Source organism: Dendrobates tinctorius, unplaced genomic scaffold (assembly GCF_039654945.1).
Source record: "Dendrobates tinctorius isolate UK_male_01 unplaced genomic scaffold, ASM3965494v1 ptg000157l, whole genome shotgun sequence".
In the NCBI taxonomy this organism is placed as follows: Eukaryota; Metazoa; Chordata; class Amphibia; order Anura; family Dendrobatidae; genus Dendrobates; species Dendrobates tinctorius.
Genome location: NW_027361824.1, coordinates 8,177,171 through 8,203,806, shown reverse-complemented (window position 1 = coordinate 8,203,806; position 26,636 = coordinate 8,177,171). Strand labels below are relative to the sequence as shown.

The window sequence follows — 26,636 nt, the reverse complement described above, 5'->3', positions numbered from 1 at the left end:
CAGCCCCTCCTCCCTGTCCTCTGGCCCCTCCCCCATCCTCCAGTCTCTCCTCCCTTCACTCTCCCCATCCTCCAGTCTCTCCTCCCTTCACTCTCCCCATCCTCCAGCCTGTCCTCCGGCCCCTCCCCCATCCTACAGCCCCTCCTCCCAGTCCTCCGGCCCCTCTCCCCGTCTTCTGGCTCCTCCCCCTTCCTCCAGCCCCTCCCCCTGTCTTCCGGCTCCTCCTCCCGGTCCTCCTGCTCCTCCCCCTTCCTCCAGCCCCTCCCCCTGTACTCCGGCTCCTCCTCCCTTCCTCCGGCTCCTCCTCCCGGTCCTCCAGTCTCTCCTCCGGCCCCTCCTCCCGGTCCTCCTGCTCCTCCCCCTTCCTCCGGCTCCTCCAGTCTCTCCTCCGGCCCCTCCCCCCGTCTTCCGGCTCTTCCTCCCGGTCCTCCAGCCCCTCCTCCCCCTGTCCTCCGGCTCCTCCTCCCGGTCCTCCAGTCTCTCCTCCCGCCGGATGTCGCGCTCCCCGGTGCGCCCCGTGCTCCGGGTGTTGCGGCTCGGGCTGCTCCCGTTCCCGGAGGCTCTGGCGGAGCAGCGGCGCTGTGCCCGGGCTCTGCGGCCGGAGGTCGGGGGAGGCCGGGACTCCCTGCTGCTGTGCGAGCACCGGCCGGTGTACACGGAGGGGATCCGCGGAGGCTCCGGGCAGGACGAGGCGCGGCTCCGGGCCCTGGGCGCGGACTTCCACCGCACGGACCGCGGCGGCCTCATCACCTTCCACGGCCCCGGGCAGCTGCTGTGTTACCCGGTGCTGGACCTCCGCCGCCTGCGCCGCTCCCTGCGGGACTACGTGTGCGGCCTGGAGGGAACCGTCATCCGCCTGTGCCGGGGGCTGGGGCTGGAGGCGGCGCGGGCCGCGGAGACCGGAGTCTGGGTGCAGGAGCGCAAGATCTGCGCCATCGGTGAGGGGGACTACAGGGCCCAGCACGGCGGACCCGGGGGGGACTACAGGGCGCAGCACGGCGGACACTGGGGGGACTACAGGGCGCAGCACGGCGGACACTGGGGGGGACTACTGGGCCCAGCACGGCGGACACTGGGGGGACTACAGGGCGCAGCACGGCGGACACTGGGGGGACTACAGGGCGCAGCACGGCGGACACTGGGGGGACTACAGGGCGCAGCATGGCGGACACTGGGGGGACTACAGGGCCCAGCACGGCGGACCCGGGGGGGACTACAGGGCGCAGCACGGCGGACACTGGGGGGGACTACAGGGCGCAGCACGGCGGACACTGGGGGGACTACAGGGCGCAGCATGGCGGACACGGGGGGGACTACAGGGCGCAGCACGGCGGACACTGGGGGGACTACAGGGCCCAGCATGGCGGACCCGGGGGGGACTACAGGGCGCAGCACGGCGGACACTGGGGGGACTACAGGGCGCAGCACGGCGGACACTGGGGGGACTACAGGGCGCAGCATGGCGGACACTGGGGGGACTACAGGGCCCAGCATGGCGGACCCGGGGGGGACTACAGGGCGCAGCACGGCGGACACTGGGGGGGACTACAGGGCGCAGCACGGCGGACCCGGGGGGGACTACAGGGCGCAGCACGGCGGACACTGGGGGGACTACAGGGCGCAGCACGGCGGACCCGGGGGGGACTACAGGGCGCAGCACGGCGGACACTGGGGGGGACTACAGGGCCCAGCATGGCGGACCCGGGGGGGACTACAGGGCGCAGCACGGCGGACACTGGGGGGGACTACAGGGCCCAGCATGGCGGACCCGGGGGGGACTACAGGGCGCAGCACGGCGGACCCGGGGGGGACTACAGGGCGCAGCACGGCGGACACTGGGGGGACTACAGGGCGCAGCACGGCGGACACTGGGGGGACTACAGGGCGCAGCACGGCGGACACTGGGGGGACTACAGGGCGCAGCACGGCGGACACTGGGGGGACTACAGGGCGCAGCATGGCGGACACTGGGGGGACTACAGGGCCCAGCATGGCGGACCCGGGGGGGACTACAGGGCGCAGCACGGCGGACACTGGGGGGGACTACAGGGCGCAGCACGGCGGACACTGGGGGGACTACAGGGCGCAGCATGGCGGACACTGGGGGGACTACAGGGCGCAGCACGGCGGACACTGGGGGGACTACAGGGCCCAGCATGGCGGACCCGGGGGGGACTACAGGGCGCAGCACGGCGGACACTGGGGGGACTACAGGGCCCAGCACGGCGGACACTGGGGGGACTACAGGGCGCAGCATGGCGGACACTGGGGGGACTACAGGGCCCAGCATGGCGGACCCGGGGGGGACTACAGGGCCCAGCACGGCGGACACTGGGGGGGACTACAGGGCCCAGCACGGCGGACCCGGGGGGGACTACAGGGCCCAGCACGGCGGACACTGGGGGGACTACAGGGCGCAGCACGGCGGACACTGGGGGGACTACAGGGCCCAGCACGGCGGACCCGGGGGGGACTACAGGGCCCAGCACGGCGGACACTGGGGGGGACTACAGGGCCCAGCATGGCGGACCCGGGGGGGACTACAGGGCGCAGCACGGCGGACCCGGGGGGGACTACAGGGCGCAGCACGGCGGACACTGGGGGGGACTACAGGGCCCAGCATGGCGGACCCGGGGGGGACTACAGGGCCCAGCACGGCGGACCCGGGGGGGACTACAGGGCCCAGCACGTTGGACCCGGGGGGGACTACAGGGCCCAGCACGGCGGACCCGGGGGGGACTACAGGGCCCAGCATGGCGGACCCGGGGGGGACTACAGGGCCCAGCACGGCGGACCCGGGGGGGACTACAGGGCCAGGCACGGCGGACCCGGGGGGGACTACAGGGCGCAGCACGGCGGACACTGGGGGGGACTACAGGGCGCAGCACGGCGGACACTGGGGGGACTACAGGGCGCAGCATGGCGGACACTGGGGGGACTACAGGGCGCAGCATGGCGGACACTGGGGGGACTACAGGGCGCAGCATGGCGGACACTGGGGGGACTACAGGGCGCAGCATGGCGGACACTGGGGGGACTACAGGGCGCAGCATGGCGGACACTGGGGGGACTACAGGGCGCAGCATGGCGGACACTGGGGGGACTACAGGGCGCAGCATGGCGGACACTGGGGGGACTACAGGGCGCAGCATGGCGGACACTGGGGGGACTACAGGGCGCAGCATGGCGGACACTGGGGGGACTACAGGGCGCAGCATGGCGGACACTGGGGGGACTACAGGGCGCAGCATGGCGGACACTGGGGGGACTACAGGGCCCAGCATGGCGGACACTGGGGGGACTACAGGGCGCAGCATGGCGGACACTGGGGGGACTACAGGGCGCAGCATGGCGGACACTGGGGGGACTACAGGGCGCAGCATGGCGGACACTGGGGGGACTACAGGGCGCAGCATGGCGGACACTGGGGGGACTACAGGGCGCAGCATGGCGGACACTGGGGGGACTACAGGGCGCAGCATGGCGGACACTGGGGGGACTACAGGGCGCAGCATGGCGGACACTGGGGGGACTACAGGGCGCAGCATGGCGGACACTGGGGGGACTACAGGGCGCAGCATGGCGGACACTGGGGGGACTACAGGGCGCAGCATGGCGGACACTGGGGGGACTACAGGGCGCAGCATGGCGGACACTGGGGGGACTACAGGGCGCAGCATGGCGGACACTGGGGGGACTACAGGGGACTACAGGCGCAGCATGGCGGACACTGGGGGGACTACAGGGCGCAGCATGGCGGACACTGGGGGGACTACAGGGCCCAGCATGGCGGACACTGGGGGGACTACAGGGCGCAGCATGGCGGACACTGGGGGGACTACAGGGCGCAGCATGGCGGACACTGGGGGGACTACAGGTCGCAGCATGGCGGACACTGGGGGGACTACAGGGCGCAGCATGGGGGACACTGGGGGGACTACAGGGCGCAGCATGGGGGACACTGTGGGGACTACAGGGCCCAGCATGGCGGACACTGGGGGGGGACTACAGGGCCCAGCATGGCGGACACTGGGGGGGGACTACAGGGCCCAGCATGGCGGACACTGGGGGGGGACTACAGGGCCCAGCATGGCTGACCCGGGGTGACTACAGGGCCCAGCATGGCTGACCCGGGGTGACTACAGGGCGCAGCATGGCGGACCCGGGGGGGACTACAGGGCGCAGCATGGCGGACCCGGGGGGGACTACAGGGCGCAGCATGGTGGACACTGGGGGGACTACAGGGCCCAGCGTGTCAGACCCAGGGGAGACTACAGGGCCCAGCGTGTCAGACCCAGGGGAGACTACAGGACCCAGCGTGTCAGACCCTGTGGATTAGAACCACTCCTGGGGGATGGAGGACTACAAGTGTCGTACGTAGGAATTACCAAGCTCAGCTTGCAGATCCCAGTGGAAGGGGAGGACTACAACTCCCAGCATACACTGCCAACCTTCAGCACTTTGCATGTGTCTGGGCACGTTGGGAGTTGTAGTTCCCCGCTCGCCGTGTGTGGCTGGCCGTGCGTGGCTGACCCTGTGCCTTTCTCCCACAGGCGTCCACTGCTCCCGGTACATCACCCACCACGGCCTTGCCCTGAACTGCAACACCGACCTCTCCTGGTTCCGCCACATCGTACCCTGCGGGATTGTGGGTAAAGGCGTCACCTCGCTGACCGCGGAGCTGGGCCGAGAGGTCACCGTGGACGAGGTCGTCCCACACTTTTTGGAAGCCTTCCAGGACGAGTTCGGATGTACTGTGGAATATGACGATGATCACATGACCGCGGCGCCAACGTAGAATTATAACCTTATAATGGACGGACGTGGACAGAATTCACTGCTGGTTGTTGGATCTGAGGTTGTCACGAGAGGCTGGAAGAGCACCTGTTATTAAATGGCCCGAGCAGTGTCGGCCATAGTGGTGGAATGAGGCATCTCTTGTGGACTGGTCACTGAGCGTCAACTCCCGGCCCTCTCCCTAGTTCTAGAACATGATCACTACTCCACGCACCCTTCTCATTGTCCTGGGGCACCACTCCGGCTGCCCCAGCGTCGGTCACCACCCAAGCGTTGGGCGCCACAGCTCTGGATCCGCCTCAGCTCCTCTGACCCGTAATAAAATGTATTGTCAAGGTGGCAATGTCTATGAAGAGGTGATTCAGAGCTGTAGTGCAGCACGAGAAAAGACCTGGAGACGACAGGTACTGTCCTAGGGGAAGGTTGTATTGGAGAGAAATAGCAAAGATCAGATGTGCGGAGGTGCAGCACAGTGGAGAGGATGAGTAGAGTGGTAGAAACTCGAGATTTAGGGCCATGCAGCACTGGAGAGAATTGGGAGGGTGGTAGACACATGGGGAGGAGATGTAGGGCAATGCAGCACTGGAGAGGTGGGGAGGTTGGTAGATGAGCAGATACAGGGCAGTGCAGCACTGTGGAGAGGATTTGTAGGGTGGTGCAGCATTGGAAAGGACTGGTGGGGTGGTAGATAGTTGAGATGTAGGGCTGTGGAGAGTTTTGATAGAGGGTGGTAGACAGATGAGTAGATGTATGGTGGTGCACCACTGGAAAGAATGGGTAGGGTGGTAGACACATGAGGAGGAGATGTAGGGCAGTGTGGTGTAGATGAGGAGATGTAGGGCAGTGTGGTAGAGATGTAGGGCAGTGTGGTAGAGATGCGGAGATGTAGGGCAGTGTGGTGGAGATGAGAATGTAGGGCAGTGTGGTAGAGATGAGGTGATGTAGGGCAGTGTGGTGGAGATGAGAATGTAGGGCAGTGGTGGAGATGAGATGTAGGGCATGTGGTAAAGATGATGTAGGGCATGTGGTAAAGATGATGTAGGGCAGTGTGGAAGAGATGCGGAGATGTAGGGCAGTGTGGTGTAGATGAGATGTAGGGCAGTGTGGTGTAGATGAGATGTAGGGCAGTGTGGTAGAGATGAGAATGTAGGGCAGTGGTAGAGATAAGATGTGGGGCAGTGTGGTGGAGATGAGAATGTAGGGCAGTGTGGTGGAGATGAGAATGTAGGGCAGTGTGGTGGAGATGAGGAGAATGTAGGGCAGTGTAGTGGAGATGAGGAGAATGTAGGGCAGTGTGGTGGAGATGAGAATGTAGGGCAGTGTGGTGGAGATGAGGAGAATGTAGGGCAGTGTGGTGGAGATGAGGAGAATGTAGGGCAGTGTGGTGGAGATGAGGAGAATGTAGGGCAGTGTGGTGGAGATGAGGAGAATGTAGGGCAGTGTGGTGGAGATGAGAATGTAGGGCAGTGTGGTGGAGATGAGGAGAATGTAGGGCAGTGTGGTGGAGATAAGGAGAATGTAGGGCAGTGTGGTGGAGACGCGGAGATGTAGGGCAGTGTGGTGGAGACGCGGAGATGTAGGGCAGTGTGGTAGAGATGAGAGTGTAGGGCAGTGTGGTGGAGATGAGAATGTAGGGCAGTGTGGTGGAGATGAGAATGTAGGGCAGTATGGTGGAGATGAGATGTAGGGGCAGTGTGGCGGAGATGTAGGGCAGTGTGGTGGAGACGCGGAGATGTAGGGCAGTGTGGTAGAGATGAGAATGTAGGGCAGTGTGGTAGAGATGCGGAGATGTAGGGCAGTGTGGTGGAGATGAGATGGGCAGTGTGGTACAGATGAGAATGTAGGGCAGTGTGGTGGAGATGAGATGTAGGGCAGTTTGGTGGAGATGAGAAGATGTAGGGCAGTGTGGTGGAGATGAGTAGATGTAGGGCAGTGTGGTGGAGATGAGTAGATGTAGGGCAGTGTGGTGGAGATGAGTAGATGTAGGGCAGTGTGGTGGAGATGAGTAGATGTAGGGCAGTGTGGTGGGGATGAGGAGAATGTAGGGCAGTGTGGTGGAGATGAGTAGATGTAGGACAGTGTGGTGGAGATGAGTAGATGTAGGGCAGTGTGGTGGAGATGAGTAGATGTAGGGCAGTGTGGTAGAGATGAGTAGATGTAGGGCAGTGTGGTAGAGATGCGGAGATGTAGGGCAGTGTGGTGGAGATGAGTAGATGTAGGGCAGTGTGGTGGAGATGAGTAGATGTAGGGCAGTGTGGTGGAGATGAGTAGATGTAGGGCAGTGTGGTGGAGATGAGTAGATGTAGGGCAGTGTGGTGGAGATGAGTAGATGTAGGGCAGTTTGGTAGAGATGCGGAGATGTAGGGCAGTGTGGTGGAGATGCGGAGATGTAGGGCAGTGTGGTGGAGATGAGTAGATGTAGGGCAGTGTGGTGGAGATGAGAATGTAGGGCAGTGTGGTGGAGATGAGTAGATGTAGGGCAGTGTGGTGGGGATGAGGAGAATGTAGGGCAGTGTGGTGGAGATGAGTAGATGTAGGGCAGTGTGGTGGAGATGAGTAGATGTAGGGCAGTGTGGTAGAGATGAGTAGATGTAGGGCAGTGTGGTAGAGATGCGGAGATGTAGGGCAGTGTGGTGGAGATGCGGAGATGTAGGGCAGTGTGGTGGAGATGAGTAGATGTAGGGCAGTGTGGTGGAGATGAGTAGATGTAGGGCAGTGTGGTGGAGATGAGTAGATGTAGGGCAGTGTGGTAGAGATGCGGAGATGTAGGGCAGTGTGGTGGAGATGAGTAGATGTAGGGCAGTGTGGTGGAGATGAGAATGTAGGGCAGTGTGGTGGAGATGAGTAGATGTAGGGCAGTGTGGTGGGGATGAGGAGAATGTAGGGCAGTGTGGTGGAGATGAGTAGATGTAGGGCAGTGTGGTGGAGATGAGTAGATGTAGGGCAGTGTGGTAGAGATGAGTAGATGTAGGGCAGTGTGGTAGAGATGCGGAGATGTAGGGCAGTGTGGTGGAGATGCGGAGATGTAGGGCAGTGTGGTGGAGATGAGTAGATGTAGGGCAGTGTGGTGGAGATGAGTAGATGTAGGGCAGTGTGGTGGAGATGAGTAGATGTAGGGCAGTGTGGTAGAGATGCGGAGATGTAGGGCAGTGTGGTGGAGATGAGTAGATGTAGGGCAGTGTGGTGGAGATGAGTAGATGTAGGGCAGTGTGGTGGAGATGAGTAGATGTAGGGCAGTGTGGTGGAGATGAGAATGTAGGGCAGTGTGGTGGAGATGAGTAGATGTAGGGCAGTGTGGTAGAGATGCGGAGATGTAGGGCAGTGTGGTGGAGATGAGTAGATGTAGGGCAGTGTGGTGGAGATGAGTAGATGTAGGGCAGTGTGGTAGAGATGCGGAGATGTAGGGCAGTGTGGTGGAGATGAGTAGATGTAGGGCAGTGTGGTGGAGATGAGTAGATGTAGGGCAGTGTGGTGGAGATGAGTAGATGTAGGGCAGTGTGGTGGAGATGAGAATGTAGGGCAGTGTGGTGGAGATGAGTAGATGTAGGGCAGTGTGGTGGAGATGAGTAGATGTAGGGCAGTGTGGTGGAGATGAGTAGATGTAGGGCAGTGTGGTGGAGATGAGAATGTAGGGCAGTGTGGTGGAGATGAGTAGATGTAGGGCAGTGTGGTGGAGATGAGTAGATGTAGGGCAGTGTGGTGGAGATGAGTAGATGTAGGGCAGTGTGGTGGAGATGAGAATGTAGGGCAGTGTGGTGGAGATGAGTAGATGTAGGGCAGTGTGGTGGAGATGAGGAGAATGTAGGGCAGTGTGGTGGAGATGAGAATGTAGGGCAGTGTGGTGGAGATGAGTAGATGTAGGGCAGTGTGGTAGAGATGCGGAGATGTAGGGCAGTGTGGTAGAGATGCGGAGATGTAGGGCAGTGTGGTGGAGATGAGTAGATGTAGGGCAGTGTGGTAGAGATGAGTAGATGTAGGGCAGTGTGGAGGAGATGGGAATATAGGGCAGTGTGGTAGAGATGAGGTGATGTAGGGCAGTGTGGTAAAGATGAGATGCAGGGTAGAGATGTGGAGATGTAGGGCACTGTTTCGGGCTACTGCTCTTCGTCAGTGCAAAGTGTGAGATCTGGTTTGGCGGTGTAAGAGGCGGTTTTAAGGGTGTGTGCACATGCTGCGGATGCTGCAGTTTTTGCTGCGGTGTACAGTACCTTTATATTCTATGGAAATCAAAAACCGCAGTGCACACAGTGCGTTTTTTTCCGTGCGGATTTGTTGCTGTTTCAAAACCACAGCATGTCACTTTTCTGTGTGGAATCCACAGCGGTTTTACACCTGCTCCATTGTAGAGGTGTCAAACCGCAGGTTAATCCGCAGATAAATCCACGCGGAAAAATCCGCTGCGTGTGCACACACCCTAACTCTCCTCATCTCGGCATGCTTGCAATGTCAATCTCCACAAGGACGATACTTCTTGGATGTCGGTCAGACGCCTCTCACACAGCCAAAGCAGATCTCACACTTTGCACTGATGAGGGGCAGCACTCCAAAACACACTGTCTTTAAATTGAGATTCTGGTTTGGCTTTTCTCCTAAGTCATGTAACAAGGCTCGTTAAAGCGACATTGACTGTTAGGATTGCTGCTTCCTATAGGTGGCGCTAGTGTTCTAGTCCTCTTCTTCTCTGAAGAGACAATTTGCATTTTGGAGGGGACAAAATTGTTTGGAGAATAATGAAGTCTAGAAGAGGAAAAGAAAAGTCTAGATTGGGGCAAAGGTTTTTTGGAGGAAAATAGAAGCATGTATTGTGTTTGACCTCTCCACTGATAGTCCTAGACAGCCCCTTTAGTTCTGTGTGTTGGTGCCTTGTGCCACCAGTAGGGGCAGTGTTTCTCAGCTGTGTTCCACACTCCTCATCATTGGAATTACAGCTCCCAGAATGACACGTCCTGTCATTCTGGAGACCACAGGATGGAGAGGTCACTGGTCTGCAAATGATGGAAACATCCATCCAACTTGTTCAAAACCTCTGGATTTCTCCCGTCTGGAGTCTGAGCCTCTTGCTTAAATCCCGACACTGCCAGCCTCGGCTGCTGTCACTGAGGTCATTAATGGTCACCTGAAGATCGGCTGCCAGTGACTCCTGTGTAATCTCCGACCAATAACGTCCAGATGTGCCCAATAGACAAGTCCAGAGACGCTGCCTGTGGTGCCTGTGTAATCACCGACCAATGACGTCCAGATGTGCCCAATGGGAGACAAGTCTGGAGGCGCTGCCGGCGGCGCCTGTGTAATCACTGACCAATGACGTCCAGATGTGCCCAATAGACAAGTCCGGAGAAGCTGCCTGCGGCGCCTGTGTAATCACCGACCAATGACGTCCAGATGTGCCCAATAGACAAGTCCGGAGACGCTGCCTGCGGCGCCTGTGTAATCACCGACCAATGACGTTCTTGATGGAGACAAGTCTGGAGACGATGCCGGTAGATCCCGTGTAATCACCAACCAATGTCATCCACATGTGCACAATGGAAGACAAGTCTGGAGACGCTTCAGCCACTGCCGGCTCGTAGGCTGATGTGCGGGCGTCTCCTGGTGGTTGGTGAAGGCACTGATGTCTCCATCTCATTCTTGAGGCTGCAGCTCCATTGTTGAGATGAGTTGCGCACGGTGACAGCGTCTCGTATGGGGACGATATTCTCATTCATCCCTTCATTTGAACCCTTGGGAGATGAAGAATTTTCCGGGAGGATCTCGCTTCTGGCTGACATAAAGGTCATAAGGTCCATCTGTTTCTTTGTACAGTCATGGCCAAAAGTTTAGAGAATGACACAAATATTATATTTTCACATGATCTGCTGCCCTCTGGTTTTTATGTGTGTTTGTCAGATGTTTTTATCACATACAGAAATATAATTGCAATCATATTATGAGTAGCAAAAGGTTATATTGGCAGAATGAGTTAATGCAGCAAGTCAATATTTGCAGTGTTGACCCTTCTTCAGGACCTCAGCAATTCTCCCTGGCATGCTCTCAATCAACTTCTGGATCAAATCCTGACTGATAGCAGTCCATTCTTGCAAAATCAATGCTTTTATTTTGTCTGAATTTGAAGGTTTTTGTTTGTCCACCCGTCTCTTGATGATTGACCACAAGTTCTCAATGGGATTAAGATCTGGGGAATTTCCAGGCCATGGTCCCAAAATCTCTATGTTTTGTTCCCTGAGCCATTTAGTTATCACCTTTGCTTTATCACAAGGTGCTCCATCATGTTGAAAAAGGCATTGTTGATCGCCAAACTGCTCTTGGACGGTTGGGAGAAGTTGCTCTTGGAGGACATTCTGGTACCATTCTTTATTCATGGCTGTGTTTTTAGGCAACACTGAGAGAGAGCCCATTCCCTTGGCTGAGAAGCCACCCCACACATGAATGGTTTCAGGATGCTTGACAGTTGGCATGAGACAAGACTGGTGGTAGCGCTCACCTGGTCTTCTCCGAATAAGCCGTTTTCCAGATGTCCCAAACAATCGAAAAGGGGATTCATCAGAGAAAATGACTTTTCCCCAGTCCTCAGCAGTCCACTCCCTGTACCTCTTGCAGAATATCAGTCTGTCTATGATGTTTTTCCTCTAGAGAAGTGGCTTCTTTGCTGCCCTCTTTGAGACCAGGCCTTGCTCCAAGAGTCTCTGCCTCACAGTGCGTGCAGATGAACTCACACCTGCCTGCTGCCATTTCTGAGCAAGCTCTGCACTTCTGGTAGCCCGATCCCGCAGCTGAAACACTTTTAAGAGACGGTCCTGGTGCTTGCCGGTCTTTCTTGGGCACCCTGGAGCCTTTTTGGCAACAAGGGAACCTCTCTCCTTGAAGTTCTTGATGATGCGATAGATTGTTGACTGAGGTGCAATCTTTCTAGCTGCGATACTCTTCCCTGTTAGGCCATTTTTGTGCAGTGCAATGATGACTGCACGTGTTTCTTTAGAGATAACCATGGTTAACAGAAGAGAAACAATGATGCCAAGCACCAGCCTCCTTTTAAAGTGTCCAGTGGTGTCATTCTTACTTAATCATGACAGATTGATCTCCAGCCCTGTCCTCATCAACACCCACACCTGTGTTAATGGAGCAATCACTGAAACGATGTTAGCTGGTCCTTTTAAGGCAGGGCTGCAATGATGTTGAAATGTGTTTTGGGGGATAAAGTTCATTTTCTAGGCAAATATTGACTTTGCAAGTAATTGCTGTTAAGCTGATCACTCTTTATAACATTCTGGAGTATATGCAAATTGCCATTAGAAAAAATGAAGCAGTAGACTTTGTAAAAATTAATATTTGTGTCATTCTCAAAACTTTTGGCCATGACTGTAGATCCGACTGTGATGACGGGAGAACATTCCCTGATTCCACGTGCGGAGGGAGAGACCCCAGAATCCATGGGTGACTTCCGCGAGACCAAACTACTTCCCATATAAGCCGCGCAGAGGGCGAGCCGGCTGCTTCTCCCAAAGTCAGAGCCGTCACTGACCGCTCCAAGGACCAGATCACCCGCTGCATCACTGCAAGGTTCCAGCATGGAAGGGGGGACTACACGTGTCAGCACATCCTGCCCAGCTGCACCTTGACAATCAATAACTGTTCACGCTCCCTGGCGTTAGACCCGTCTACAACATAAGAGATGCTGGGAGTTGTAGTTTCAAGAGAGTGAATTCGGTTGCTGACCCCTGTAGACGTCCTCCATCAAGGAGAAAGACCATTGCTGAACCCCCACAGGTGGCCACTGTTCACACGGGGTATCGGCGATACCCTGCTGCCTGCCCGGCCATACCCTGCTGCCTGCCCAGATGACGCCCCGGCCTCTGGTCTACAATGCCGCTCTTGAGGGGAGAGTCGGACGGCCGTGTAACTTGGACAGGCCGGCGGCTGACAACCTGAGCGCTTCAGCAGGTGTTTCTTGGCCATCTAATTCTTTCCTTCAAGGGGTTGTGGTTGACTCCAGGAAGGAATGTGATGTCCATACTCAATTCTCTGCAGTCAGGACATGCTGGGAGTTGTAGTTTCTCAACACCTGGAGACTTTAAACCGTCAAGATGTATAGAGGGCAGCACAAGCCCTGTATACAAAGTAAAAGGGGCTCTATCAGTCACTGAAGGACGAGCGGCCCTGGGTGCACCTGCCTGTGGCGGCCCCCCACGCTGATCCTCGGCTCCCTGCCTCTTGGCCCCCAGATCATGGGCTCTTACTGGGATTATCCTGTAAGGGCTCCGCACCTCACACGAGCGCCTGTAACGCTCATCACAGTGGCCGCGCCGTAACCGAATCTCCAGGGCCCACGCTGGCCGTGGTCTAGACCCGTCTAACTCCAGGCACAGCCTATAGCACCACCACCGTGTACAGCACCAACACACGGCGACCATATCACCGGACGCTTCTCTCCACAAAAGCCAGTGGAGCCGAAGGTTTCTTCCAATCTGTCAGTGTAGACAGTCCAGTCCCTCCTGATGGTTTGCTACAATATATCAGCTTTCTATAGACAGTCTGATATGGAATCTGTGTATTTAGGGTAGGGGGTCTATAGAGGACGGGGGGGCTCTGTATAGGGGAGTGTGGTCTGGGGTCTGTGCAGGGGGGTTTGTCCGGCCCAGCGTATACTATAGTAATTATGTTACGTCCCAGCTGGAGGGAATATGTGGAATGTGGCGGCTGGGCGATATGGACACAAGGTTACACCGAGACGTCAGGGTCTCCTAATCAGCTCAAAGGTAGGGAAACAGAAGATCCAGTTCTGTCCTTATGTGAGAGAAAGGGCAGAGAGCTATTATGTGTCAGGTACAGAAGATGGTCCCTGCACACTGACAGGAAGAGTTACCTCCTGTATTATACCCCAGAGCTGCACTCACTATTCTGCTGGTGCAGTCACTGTGTACATACATTTCATTACTGATCCTGAGTTACATCCTGTATTATACTCCAGAGCTGCACTCACTATTCTGCTGGTGCAGTCACTGTGTACATACATTACATTACTGATCCTGAGTTACATCCTGTATTATACTCCAGAGCTGCACTCACTATTCTGCTAGTGCAGTCACTGCTTAAATACATTACATTACTGATCCTGAGTTACATCCTGTATTATACTCCAGAGCTGCACTCACTATTCTGCTGGTGCAGTCACTGTGTACATACATTACATTACTGATCCTGAGTTACCTCCTGTATTATACCCCACAGCTGCACTCACTATTCTGCTGGTGCAGTCACTGTGTACATACATTTCATTACTGATCCTGAGTTACATCCTGTATTATACTCCAGAGCTGCACTCACTATTCTGCTGGTGCAGTCACTGTGTACATACATTACATTACTGATCCTGAGTTACATCCTGTATTATACTCCAGAGCTGCACTCACTATTCTGCTAGTGCAGTCACTGCTTAAATACATTACATTACTGATCCTGAGTTACATCCTGTATTATACTCCAGAGCTGCACTCACTATTCTGCTGGTGCAGTCACTGTGTACATACATTACATTACTGATCCTGAGTTACATCCTGTATTATACCCCAGAGCTGCACTCACTATTCTGCTGGTAGAGTCACCTTATAAACATATATTCAATAAGTAAACCCTACCTGTGACTGGATATTCATATGTAGTGGCTGTATAAATTTGTATGTAGTGAGCTCCCTCTAGTGGTGGCTGTATAATCTGTATATAGTGAGCTCCCCCTAGTGGTGGCTGTATAAATCTTTGTAGTGCGCTCCCTCTAGTGGTGGCTGTATAAATCTATGTGGTGAGCTCCATTTAGTGATGACTGTATAAATCTGTATGTAGTGAGATCCCCCTAGTGACTGTATAAGCCTGTATATAGTGAGCTCCCCCTAGTGGTGGCTGTATAATCTGTATATAGTGAGCTCCCCTAGTGGTGGCTGTATAATCTGTAGTGAGCTTCCTCTAGTGGTGGCTGTATAAGTCTGTCACGCCGCCTCCGCATACTCACCCGGCCTCCGCTCCCACGCCGCCCGACAGCCACGGCGGTCCCTTCTGACAGGCTTGCGGCCGACGGGGTCTCTGCATGCAATGCGCATGCGCCATAGGCCGCGGCCACGCCTCCCTCCTGTTACTTGTGCTCCGGCAATGCCCTGACCCGAAAGCACCTATGGACCAATGGCAGACCTGACGGGCATATCAGGCTGCTCCCCCCTGAAGGAGGTGACTGATCGTTGTGTTTGCTAGCACACTGGGCCCTGTTTCCTCTTGTGCTCTCTGCAGTCTTGCCTTCCGTGGTCCCTGCAGTAGCCTCACAGTCCGGTGCTCCGTGGGTCCAGCTATCTACACTCCAGTCCTGCCACCGGTGTTCCTGCTCCACCCTGCTATCTACACTCCATTCCTTCAGTCCTACTCCAGTCCTGCCTCCTGTGTTCCTGCTCCGTCCTGTTCTCTATGCTGCAGTCCTACTCCGGTCTCGTCTCCAGTGATCCTGCTCTGTAGTCTACGTTTCAGTCCCACACTCCTACTCCAGTCCATCCTGAGCCGCCCCTCTCGGTACCGGCTATCGTGGTACCCGAACCCCTGGGCCTGCTCCTAACGATCCCTGTATAGGGGTCGGCTCCACCTGGCAGCTCGCCCGGAGCCCCTCGGTGCCACGGTCCAGAGGGTCCACTCCTGGAGATTTGTCTCCTGACCAGCCGTGGTAACAATCTGTATGTAGTGAGCTTTCTCTAGTAGTGGCTGTATAAATATGTATGTAGTGAGCTCCCCTTAGTGGTGACTATAAATCTATATGTAGTGAGCTCCCCCTAGTGGCGGTTGTATAAATCTGTATGTAGTGAGCTCCCCCTAGTGGCAGCTGTATAAATCTGTATGTAGTGAGCTCCCCCTAGTGGTGACTATAAAACTATATATAGTGAGCGCCCCCTAGTGGTGGTTGTTTAATCTGTATGTAGTGAGCTCCTAGTGGTGGCTGTATAATCTGTATGTAGTGAGCTCCCCCTAGTGGTGGATGTATAAATCTGTAGTGAGCTCCCCCTAGTGGTGGCTGTATAAATCTGTATGTAGTGAGCTCCCCCTAGTGGTGGCTGTATAAATCTGTATGTAATGAGCTCCCCCTAGTGGTGGTTGTTTAATCTGTATGTAGTGAGCTCCTCCTAGTGATGGCTGTATAATCTGTATAGTGAGCTCCCCCTAGTGGTGGCTGTATAAATCCGTATGTAGTGAGCTCCCACTAGTAGTGGCTGTATAAATCTGTATATAATAATAAATTTTATTTTTATAGCGCCGACATATTCCGCAGCACTTTACATTTCAGAGGGGATTTGTACAGACAATAGACATTACAGCATAACAATAATCACATACAGTAGATTATAACAAATACCAAGAGGAGTGAGGGCCCTGCTCGCAAGCTTACAGTCTATGAGGAAAGAGGTAGACACGAAAGGTGGGTGGTAACAGTTGCCCTGATTGTATGGACCAGCCATAATGTTAAGTGTGTAACAGTACAGACACAGAGGGCTAATGGATGCATAAAGCATGTGGGAACATGATGCTGGGAACCTGGTTATGGTAAAACTTTTGGCTCTGCCACACAGGGATAGGTTAGGTTAATGTGTTGAGGCGATAGGCCAGTCTGAATAAATGCGTTTTCAGGACACGCTTAAAATTGTGGGGATTGGGGACTAATCGTATTGACCTGGGAAGTGCATTCCAAAGAATTGGCGCGGCACGTGTAAAGTCTTGGAGACGGGAGTGGGAGGTTCTGACTATTGAGGATACCAACCTCAGGTCATCAGCAGAACGGAGGGCGCGGGTAGGGTGGTATACTGAAACAAGGGAGGAGATGTAGGGTGGTGCTGAGCCATGGAGGGCTTTGTGGGTGAGGGTAATAAGTTTATACTGAATTCTGGAGTGGATGGGTAGCCAGTGTAATGACTGGCACAAGGTAGAGGCATCGGTGTAACGATTGGTGAGGAATATGATCCTGGCTGCAGCATTCAAGACAGATTGGAGGGGGGAAAGTTTGGTAAGAGGGAGACCGATTAGAAGAGAGTTACAATAGTCGAGACGAGAATGAATAAGAGAAACAGTAAGAGTTTTTGCAGAGTCAAAAGTAAGAAAAGGTCGAATTCTAGAAATGTTTTTGAGGTGCAGATGACAAGAGCGAGCCAGTGATCGAATGTGGGGGGCAAAGGAAAGCTCGGAATCAAGTATGACCCCAAGACAGCGGGCATGTTGCTGGGGAGTAATAGTGGAACCACAGACGGAAATGGCAATGTCGGGTGTAGGTACATTAGTAGCGGGAGGAAACACAAGGAGTTCAGTCTTTGACAGGTTCAGTTTCAGATATAGTGAGGACATGATATTAGACACAGCGTTTAGACAATCGCCAGTGTTTTCTAGAAAGGCTGGCGTGATGTCAGGAGAAGAAGCGTATAATTGGGTGTCATCAGCATAGAGATGGTAATGGAAACCAAATGGAAACCAGTATGTAGTGCGCTCCGTCTAGTGGTGACTATATAAATCTGTGTGTAGTGAGCTCCTCCTAGTGATGACTGTATAAATCTGTATGTAGTGAGCTCCCTCTAGTGGTGGCTGTATAATCAGTATGTAGTGAGCTCCCCCTAGTTGTGACTGTATAAATCTATGTAGTTAGCTCCTCCTAGTGGTGGCTGTATAAATCTGTATGTAGTGAGCTCCCTCTAGTGGTGGTTGTATAAATCTGTATGTAGTGAGCTCCCTCTAGTGGTGGTTGTATAAATCTGTATGTAGTGAGCTTCCCCTAGTGGTGGCTGTATAAATCTGTATGTAGTGAGCTCCCCCTAGTGGTAACTGTATAAATCTGTATGTAGTGAGCTCCTTCTAGTGGTGGCTGTATAAATCTGTATGTAGTGAGCTCCCCCTAGTGGTAACTGTACAAATCTGTATGTAGTGAGCGCCTTCTAGTGGTGGCTGTATAAATCTGTATGTAGTGAGCTCCTAGTGGTGGATGTATAGATCTGTATGTAGTGAGCTCCTTCTAGTGGTGGATGTATAGATCTGTATGTAGTGAGCTCCTTCTAGTGGTGGATGTATAGATCTGTATGTAGTGTGCTCCCCCTAGTGGCGGCTGTATAAATCTGTTTGTAGTGAGCTCCCCCTAGTGGCGGCTGTATAAATCTGTATGTAGTGAGCTCCCCCTAGTGGTGGCTGTATAAATCTGTATGTAGTGAGCTCCCCCTAGTGGTGGCTGTATAAATCTGTATACAGTGAGCTCCCAATATTGGTGACTGTATAAAACTACATATAGTGAGCTCCCCCTAGTGGTGGTTGTTTAATCTGTATGTAGTGAGCTCCTCCTAGTGGTGGCTGTATAATCTGTATGTAGTGAGCTCCCCCTAGTGGTGGCTGTATAAATCCGTATGTAGTGAGCTCCCCCTAGTGATGTCTGTATAAATCTATGTAGTGAGCTCCCTCTAGTGGTGGCTGTATAAATCTGTATGTAGTGAGCTCCTCCTAGCGGTGGCTGTATAATCTGTATGTAGTGAGCTCTCCCTAGTGGTGGCTGTATAAATCTGTATGTAGTGAGCTCCCTCTATTGGTGGCTGTATAATCTGTATATATACAGTGAGCTCCCTCTAGTGGTGGCTGTATAAACTTGCATGTTGTGAGCTCCCCCTAGTGGTGGATGAAAATCATACTGTAAAGCATTTGGGGGAGACTTTTCAGTGCCGGCCATTTCGGCGTCCTGTATCTTATATAGAAGGCACAGCACTGGCTGCTCAGAGATCACTAAGAAAATGAGAATAAATGAGGCATCTGCTAGTCACTTTGGGAACCATGGTGGCCGCACAGGAGCCTGTTATTCACATTTGGGTGTCAGTATTTTATTGTTGCAGCAGTCTGTATTCCGCATAGACAGGGACGCTGCACAGGAGACCGTTTCTGTATTCATAGGATTTCGGATCCCCCCGCGGTGTTTTTGGCTTTCTTCGTCGGACCCCGCTTTTATCACATTATTTTGGGATATTACAATATAAACAATCGCCTTCTGTTTAGGAGGAAGTGTCCGTGAAGACAGAGCTGTCAGTGTGAGAGAGGCGGTGCGGCTGAGAGAGCACAGGAGGGGCAGGGAGGGCAGAGACTGAGGAGAGGAGCTCGCACCCAGGTGGAGCGCTCACACGAAGCCTCACTCTCCGGGGGGTGCAGAATTCCGCAACACACTGATCAGACCCCGAGACATCACACAAGGATCCGCCATCTGGAGCCTCCTCAGGATGACAAGAGATCAAGGTAAGAGACCCCGCAGTCACTGATGGAAGGGCACCTTCCTACAGCATGGGGGGCACAGAGCAGTCACAGTATCTGTGGGGGGCGCTGCGACTTCTGCGCCTGCGTCCACACTGCTGACCATGGGAGTCTATGCCATTATCCATCAGTCGCTGGAATGAGGGGTCTTACCATATTCATGGCAGCGCCATCCAAAAAGGGCTAAAACCAGCATTCTTCTCAGGAGGTGTTGCTGGGACTTGTAGTTGCCGGATTTTCTTTTTGTGGATATATCAGGCTGGCTGACAACTGATCGCTCCTGGCGCAGGGTTGTCAGCAGTTCTTATGGAAGTCTTCCACCATTCAGGACTTCGGGAAAGCTGGGTCGCAGCCCCCCTGGTAGTACATGTGGCGCCCACATTGGATAGCCCCCAAATTACGCTTGGTCCTCTCGGGGCGGTGCGGGGGTCCGCGGCGTTATCTCCGGGGCGGCGTTGCTCATATTTGGTCGTGGTATTTCGCTGTTTTTCTGGAGTCTGTAAATGTTTTGTCCTCCGGCGTCTTGTAATAAGCGGGAGAAATCCTGAGCTCGAGTGTCAGCCCGCGAGGGGGAGAGCGGTCACTGCGTGGACCTGTCGCCACTTGTATAACCCTCGTTATATACTGTCCGTTCAATGAGGGGTCAGAGCGGGGGTCATGGGGGCGAAGAGGACACTCGTGTGCCCTAAAACAGTGCTGAGCCCCTCATGTCCTGTGCTCATGCTCCCAAAGACACCGGCACTACAAACATCACAAGGTTCCAACATCTGATGGCTCACAGCTCCTCACTTCTGTCAGCTCCTCACCCTGCTCCTAGCACCTCTGCTCTTCACCTCTTGTTCCTCACCTCTCAGCTCTTCTATCTCCTCACTTCTCCTTACTCCTCACCTCTTCAGCTCATTACTTCCAGCTCCTCACCTCTCCCAGCTCCTCATTTCTCTCTGCTCCTCACCTCTTGGCTCTTCTCCCAGCACCTCACCTCTTAGCTTTTCTAGCTCCTCACCTCTCTTTACTCCTCATGCTCCTTACCTCTCCCAGCTCCTCATTTCTCCCTGCTCCTGACCTCAGCTCTTCCTCCAGCTCCTCACCTCTCCCAGCATCTCTCCTCTCCTAGCTCCTCACCTCTCGGCTCTTCTCCTAGCTCCTCACATGTCAGCTCTTTTAGCTCCTCACTTTATTTTATTACCTCTTCCAGCTCATTTCTTCCAGCTCCTCACCTCTACCAGCTCCTCACCTCTTCCAGCTATTCTCCCTGCTCCCCACCTTTTCCAGCTCCCCACCTTTTCCAGCTCCTCACCTCTCCCAGCTCCTCACCTCTCCCAGCTCCTCACCTCTACCAGCTCTTCACCTCTCAGCCCTTCTAGCTTCTCACCTCTCCTTGTTCCTCACCTCTTCCAGCTCATTACTTCCAGCTCCTCACCTCTCCCAGCTCCTCACCTCTACCAGCTCTTCACCTCTCAGCCCTTCTAGCTTCTCACCTCTCCTTATTCCTCATGTTCCTCACCTCTTCCAGCTCCTCACCTCTCATTAGACCTCAGCTCTCCCTGCTCCTCAGCTCTTCTCCCAGCTCCTTAACTCTCAGCTCTTTTCCCTGTTCCTCACCTCTTCCAGCTCATTACTTCCAGCTCCTCACCTCTCCCAGCTCCTCACCTCTACCAGCTCTTCACCTCTCAGCCCTTCTAGCTTCTCACCTCTCCTTATTCCTCATGTTCCTCACCTCTTCCAGCTCCTCACCTCTCATTAGACCTCAGCTCTCCCTGCTCCTCAGCTCTTCTCCCAGCTCCTTAACTCTCAGCTCTTTTCCCTGTTCCTCACCTCTTCCAGCTCATTACTTCTCCAGCTCCTCATCTCTTCCAGCTCATTACCTCTCTCAGTGCCTCCTATTCCCTATCTCCCCACCTATTCTAGCTCCTCAACTCTCGGCTCCTCACCTCTCCCAGCTCCATACCTCTCCTCGGTCCTCATTTCTTCTATCTCCTCACCTTTTCTAGCTCCTCACCTCATCCTGCTGTTCACCCCTCCATGATCCTTATGTTTCCAAGCTAAAAACTTCCCCAGCTACGAATGTCTCCTAGATGAATTTATCTCAGCTTCACCCTCCTGCCATCTCAATTCTGGCTGCTCCTCACTTTTCCACATTTCTTATATCCCTGAGATCCTCACATCGCCCAAAGTTCGCTCCTCACTTCTGATAGCTCCTATGTTCTCCCAAGTCTTCCAGGCTCTCCTCTCCTCTCTCAGCTCCTCACCACATCTAGTTCTTTGCCAGATAGAACATCTGACATCTCTGAGCTCCTGGATTACACTAAACATCAGCAGACATCTACCAGACCAACATCTTCCAGTGTGTGTCCTCTCCCTGTCCTCACATCCTCTATAGTGCAGACAATGCTCTGTGAGCTCTAAGCCTGGACCCCAGACTGATACATTGTAGCAAACCCTCAGAGATGTGTGCAGCTCACAGAGCATAGGAGAGGGAAGTTTTAGACCTTCAGAGATTAAACTTTTTTTTTTTACATCAATCTGGTAACTAGTAACATCTGCGGAGTGGAGGATCACCAGTATAATGCTGGGACCAGTGAGGTCGCCGCACTGGGACGGTGATGAGTGACACCACAGGGATAACAATGGTGCCCGCGTCTTCCTGGGATTTTCAGGATGTGACTCCACAGATGCAGTTTTCTTGGAGTTGATCGGAAGCAGCAGGTGCTTCTCTTCTCATCCATTGTTTCCAGCGGATGAATCTCTCGTCTGGAGTTCTCAGAAGCAGCGACTGGTTAAATAGCTGATGTGCCCCCCTGTGTGCTGCCCCCCGATTAGTAGTCATTGGTCCTGGCAGCCATCTAGCTTCTTCGCTGACCAATATCATGGAGACCCCCCCCCCCCGTATATGACTTCTACATGATCTCATGAGGTTTTACAAGGGTTGTCTGAAGTGTATGAAACGGCATCATCAGATCATGTGAAGATCTGAATCTTGGTCATTTGTGGCATCTCCAGCCACCATCACTTCCCCTTCACTGCCTGCAGGAAATCTGCAAAATACAAATCTCTGCAGTCATCAAAAAATCAGGGCGGAGGGGAGAGGAGGGAGATGGAGCTGCAACTTCTCTCTTTCTGGGTGAGACTGCTGCTGTGAGAGGGGAGGGAGAGCGGCCGGTGGAGGGATCTGATTGCATACATAACAGCCTTTACACCAAACCGATGAAAACACAGAAACTCAATAATAACGGGAGAGCGGGAATGTAGGTTTATCGAAACCATCAGAGAGAAGGATAACGGCCCAGAATCTGCAGCTCATCGATAATGGCAGGGACACTAGCTAATAGCAAACAGACGTCAGGAGAAGTAGTCATGGCGGTCTGATAATCCTCAACAGTCTGGAGCATTGTCAGACCGCCATGACTACTTCTCGTGATGTTTGCTGCTGAGCCTTCTTGGACCCCTCACTTTTTGACTGATGTGTTGGCCTTATTGGGGCTTTCAGTAGACAGCAACCGCCTGGCATTGACCGCAGTGGATTGGTGCCCGACCTCCTGCCAGGACCTGACTTTGTGCCTCTGTATCACTCACTCTCGGTTCCAGGTACCCAGCATGATAATCTCCGGCCAGGCGGATAGAGGGCAATATACCCCAAGCATGTAGACTAGGGATGGAGCCACTGAGAAGACACGGCCGTATCGTCCATCTGTGAGCCAGGAATGGTCGAGTAGGAAGCTTCGGGGCAGCAAGAGACAATGTGGTCGTGATTTATACCGGGGAGGGGGGGTTCCCCTTTATTTTACATTATATGGACAAAATATTTGGAGGAACTCCCGGCCTCATCTTCCTGTTTTTAGCAGTGACACAGGGTAACGGCACAGACGGACGAGGGAGGGGGGCTTCCTTCTAAGAAAAACATTGTGTCATCAGAGAGCGGGGAATCTGCATAGTAATGCCGGGATCTGAGGACACGAGGAATCTACGAGAGAACGGTGGCTGCCGACGTGCACCACGCACCGTTCCCCAAACTCAGGAACCCCTTCCCACCACTGTGCTGCCACACAAGCATTGACACCTGGATGTTACTATTCTTCTAGTAGAAGAGCTATGCTCCACCATGCTGACGGTCTCCAATCATCACAGACAGTAACATATGTATGGACAATCAGAATCACACGACCTGGGTCCATCATTGTCCACTTCGTCAGTCCTTGGCCGCAGGTCTAGAACTTGGCAAACTTCTGACAGCCCCACTCACCTGTGCCTCTTCTCAAGTCACGTGAGCTTTGCTCTTCTGCAGTGATGACATCACACCAGAACTTCTCGTAAGAATAGACATCGGCGGAGGCTCACCGGGCTCCGGACTGCCGGCCACTGACTCCTGACGTGGCCACTGCACCAAGGTCCTGCAAATCTTTTTGCACAACTCTATCCTATCTACACAGAGAACGGTGACATCCAGTTCTGAGTCCAGGGCTTCGTAGACTTTCTACAGACTCGTCAAGGAAGGTCACAGCTCCGATATCATCCAGAGACTCATGGGAGACGTCTTCAATAGTGATGAGCAAGTATACTCGTTGCTCTGGTTCTTCCGAGCATGCTCGGATGTCCTCCTGAGTATTTTGGCGTGCTCAGAAATTTAGTTTTTGTCGACGTAGCTGCATGATTTGTGACTGACAGCCTGAATACATGTGGAGATTCCCTAACAAACAGGCAATCCTCACAGGTATTCAGGCTGTCAAGTAGGCGCAAATCATGCAGCTGCGTCGACAAAAACTAAATCTCCGAGCACGCCAAAATACTTGGAGGACAACCGAGCAACGAGTATACTCGCTCATCACTTGTCTTCAATGATTGTAGACGCTCAATGTCCTTGTCTTCTGCATCCAGCCCAGACCGTCAATACCAACCCCCTAAACTATTGCAGCCCCCAGACCTGAACCTCTAAATGAACATTTACTCCAGTCCAGACCTTAATACAAAATATCAATGACTGTCCATCCGCTGTCTCTAACATCATGTCCTCTCCCTCTATCTCTGTATCTCTCCAAACTGAACTCATGTTTCCTTCCTCTGGTAACCGATCTTTGCCCAATACTGTAATTGCCTTGTGTGGTTCCACCGTTACTCCACAGCAGCGCTCGCTGTCTTTGGGTCATATTTGATGCAGAACTTTCCTTTATTCCCTGTTTCCGATCACTCACTCACTTGTATCACCTGCATCTTGCGAAACATCTCCAGAATCCGACCTTTTCTCAGCTTTGAAAATGCAAATTCTCTTACTGTCGCTCTTATCCATTCTCATCTGGACGATTGCGACTCTGTACTGACTGGACTTTCTCCTTTCCAATCAGTTCTGAATGAAGCAGCCAGGGTCATATTTCTGTCCAGCTGCTACACTGATGCCTCCACCCTGTGCCAGTCATTGCACTGGTTACCCATCTGTGGCGCTGTGTCTGTAGCGCCACAAAATGCCTGCTTGTGCAATATAATTTATCTGTATTGCCAACTATGGTGAGGGCTAAGTTCTCTGCTGTTATAATTGTATCCCCATATTTTACCTGATCCCTTACTGGAAGATTGTGCACTTTTGCCTGAACCAGGAGAGGTGTGCATGATCCCCAGGGGGGAGGAGGTGCTTCTGAGAGGTTGCCATGTGCAGAGCAGGGAAGATGTAGGAACAAGTAGCATGATGGAGGTCCGCAGGCAGAGGAGAGGAGCATGCCCTCTCTGTCAGGACAAGCGCACTGTCCATCACCACGTGACTCCCAAGGGCCTTCATCAGTGGCCGGCCATACGAGGCAACTGGCGTTACAAACCTTTTTATTATTTTATTATTAACTCCCACAATTGACAAAGACTGGCGCGCCCCCCCAGTCAGACTCAACCAGCACTCAGAACCGCAGTGACTGAATACTGTTACTGCAGCGACCTTACCGGGACGGCACACATCCACTACAGAATACAATACAAACTTTTCACTCCCACCCACAAAGCGCTCCACAGTTTTGCACCACCCTATATCCCTCATGTTCTGCTATCACCCCACCAGTGCTCTCCGTTCTGCAATTGATCTAAGATTAAAATCATCTATAATCCGAACCTCCCACTTCCGTCTCCAAGACTTCTCTCGTGCTGCACTAGTTTTCTTGAACGCGCTACCCCGAGAGATCTGATTACTACCTAGCCTCATTTGTAAGTGTGCTCTAAAAACACATCTCCTTACACAAGCCTATCACCTCACTTCACTAATCTAACTCTTCCCTCTTCCCCCGTCCTAAATTATCCTCAGAATCTGGTCCCTCTGTCTCCACACCCTCCATGCACCCAATAGCACTTTGTGATGGTACGTATGTTTCATGCTGCCAATTCCTTTCAAATATAAAAAATTCACTAAAAAATGTCCATTCGGAGGAGTCATATACTTCATCTTCTAGTGTTCTGTGTTCTGATGATATTGAATAAAGTAGATGTGAATGTCCAATAATGTTCCTGTCTCTGTTTTAGGCTTCTGTGTCTTCAGCTTGTGACGAGTCATCTCTAACCGTCCATAACCCAAACACTATGGAGACAGCGAGACCGATGGAAAAACTCCTAGAAAACCTTCATTCCGTTCTACAAGCCATAAACAAGACCCTGAATAATCCTCCGTGTCAACCAGATACAGAGTTAAACCAGACGACCTCCAAACTCAACCGGGACGATAACGCCTACATCTTCATCATCTTCGTCATGTTCCTCTTTGCTGTGACTGTGGGGAGTTTAATCCTTGGGTATACGAGGTCCAAGAACGTGGACAAACGCAGTGACCCCTACCACGTGTACATCAAAAACAGCCGCGTGTCCGTCATATGATGGGAGGTCAGAGATGGCGCTTATGTGTCCGGACCTTCCTGAAGGTCATGAGTTTGGTCTATGGTGGTGGCACAGCTTGTGTGCTTCCTTCCAGTGCCACCTCTAAGGTATCTACTGCCATGACCAATGCCAGAAAGAGTAGACTGACATGTCCGAGAGGGTTCTTATGGGTTGGACTTCATGATGTTTGGGCTGTACAGTTTTTTTTTGCCACCACCATTGTGCAGAATGTAGAACTAGTGGACATGGGATCGAAACTTTGTACTTTGGTCAAATTTGTTATGTCTACTGTGATGACACTGGGAGTTTGAGGAACATTTTGGTACTTTGACTTGTCCCGAGACTTCTCCCGGGGGCCTATTGCACCTTAGTTGTTATGCACTTCAGGAATAATAACTTGACCACAATCTCCTTAAACTTCCTCATGGAGGGATCACTTAGAGGTAGGAAGCCATGGATATGACATTAACATGCCTCAGGACACACACCGGAGCAAGAGGCGACATACCTCAAAGACGTCAGTGTCTAGAGAACACGGCTTAGAGGGACCAAGATGAAGACAGATTGATGTTTACCGTTGCTGCCCGGGAATGAATGGTCTATTGAGCGGAGACAAGTCCTAACTTGAATTCTATTGTATAAGTTATAATGTTCTGAACGCGGAGATCGCGCCTCTATGACTACATGAAATAAAAGTGGGATTTTATTTGTAGAACGTC

General features: G+C 53.4%; 2 protein-coding genes across 4 annotated transcripts; both read left to right on the top strand.

The window, feature by feature from the left end:
- The first annotated feature begins 421 nt into the window (after positions 1–421).
- Positions 422–4,927, top strand: LIPT2 (lipoyl(octanoyl) transferase 2). Its single transcript, XM_073548507.1, has 2 exons — positions 422–938; positions 4,554–4,927. The coding sequence occupies exons 1-2, from the start codon at positions 494–496 to the stop codon at positions 4,796–4,798; spliced, it is 690 nt and encodes a 229-aa protein (XP_073404608.1). The 5' UTR covers positions 422–493; the 3' UTR covers positions 4,799–4,927.
- A 62-nt stretch (positions 4,928–4,989) lies between these two features.
- KCNE3 (potassium voltage-gated channel subfamily E regulatory subunit 3) lies at positions 4,990–26,636 on the top strand. 3 transcript variants are annotated; one of them, XM_073548510.1, is made up of 3 exons: positions 5,079–5,201; positions 18,832–19,065; positions 25,570–26,636. In XM_073548510.1, the coding sequence occupies exon 3, from the start codon at positions 25,627–25,629 to the stop codon at positions 25,915–25,917; it is 291 nt and encodes a 96-aa protein (XP_073404611.1). In that variant the 5' UTR covers positions 5,079–5,201; positions 18,832–19,065; positions 25,570–25,626; the 3' UTR covers positions 25,918–26,636. The 3 variants fall into 3 exon arrangements, with proteins under 3 accessions (XP_073404609.1, XP_073404611.1, XP_073404610.1); XM_073548508.1 differs by lacking the exon at positions 18,832–19,065 and having other exon boundaries at positions 4,990–5,201; XM_073548509.1 differs by lacking the exons at positions 5,079–5,201; positions 18,832–19,065 and adding an exon at positions 23,824–25,408.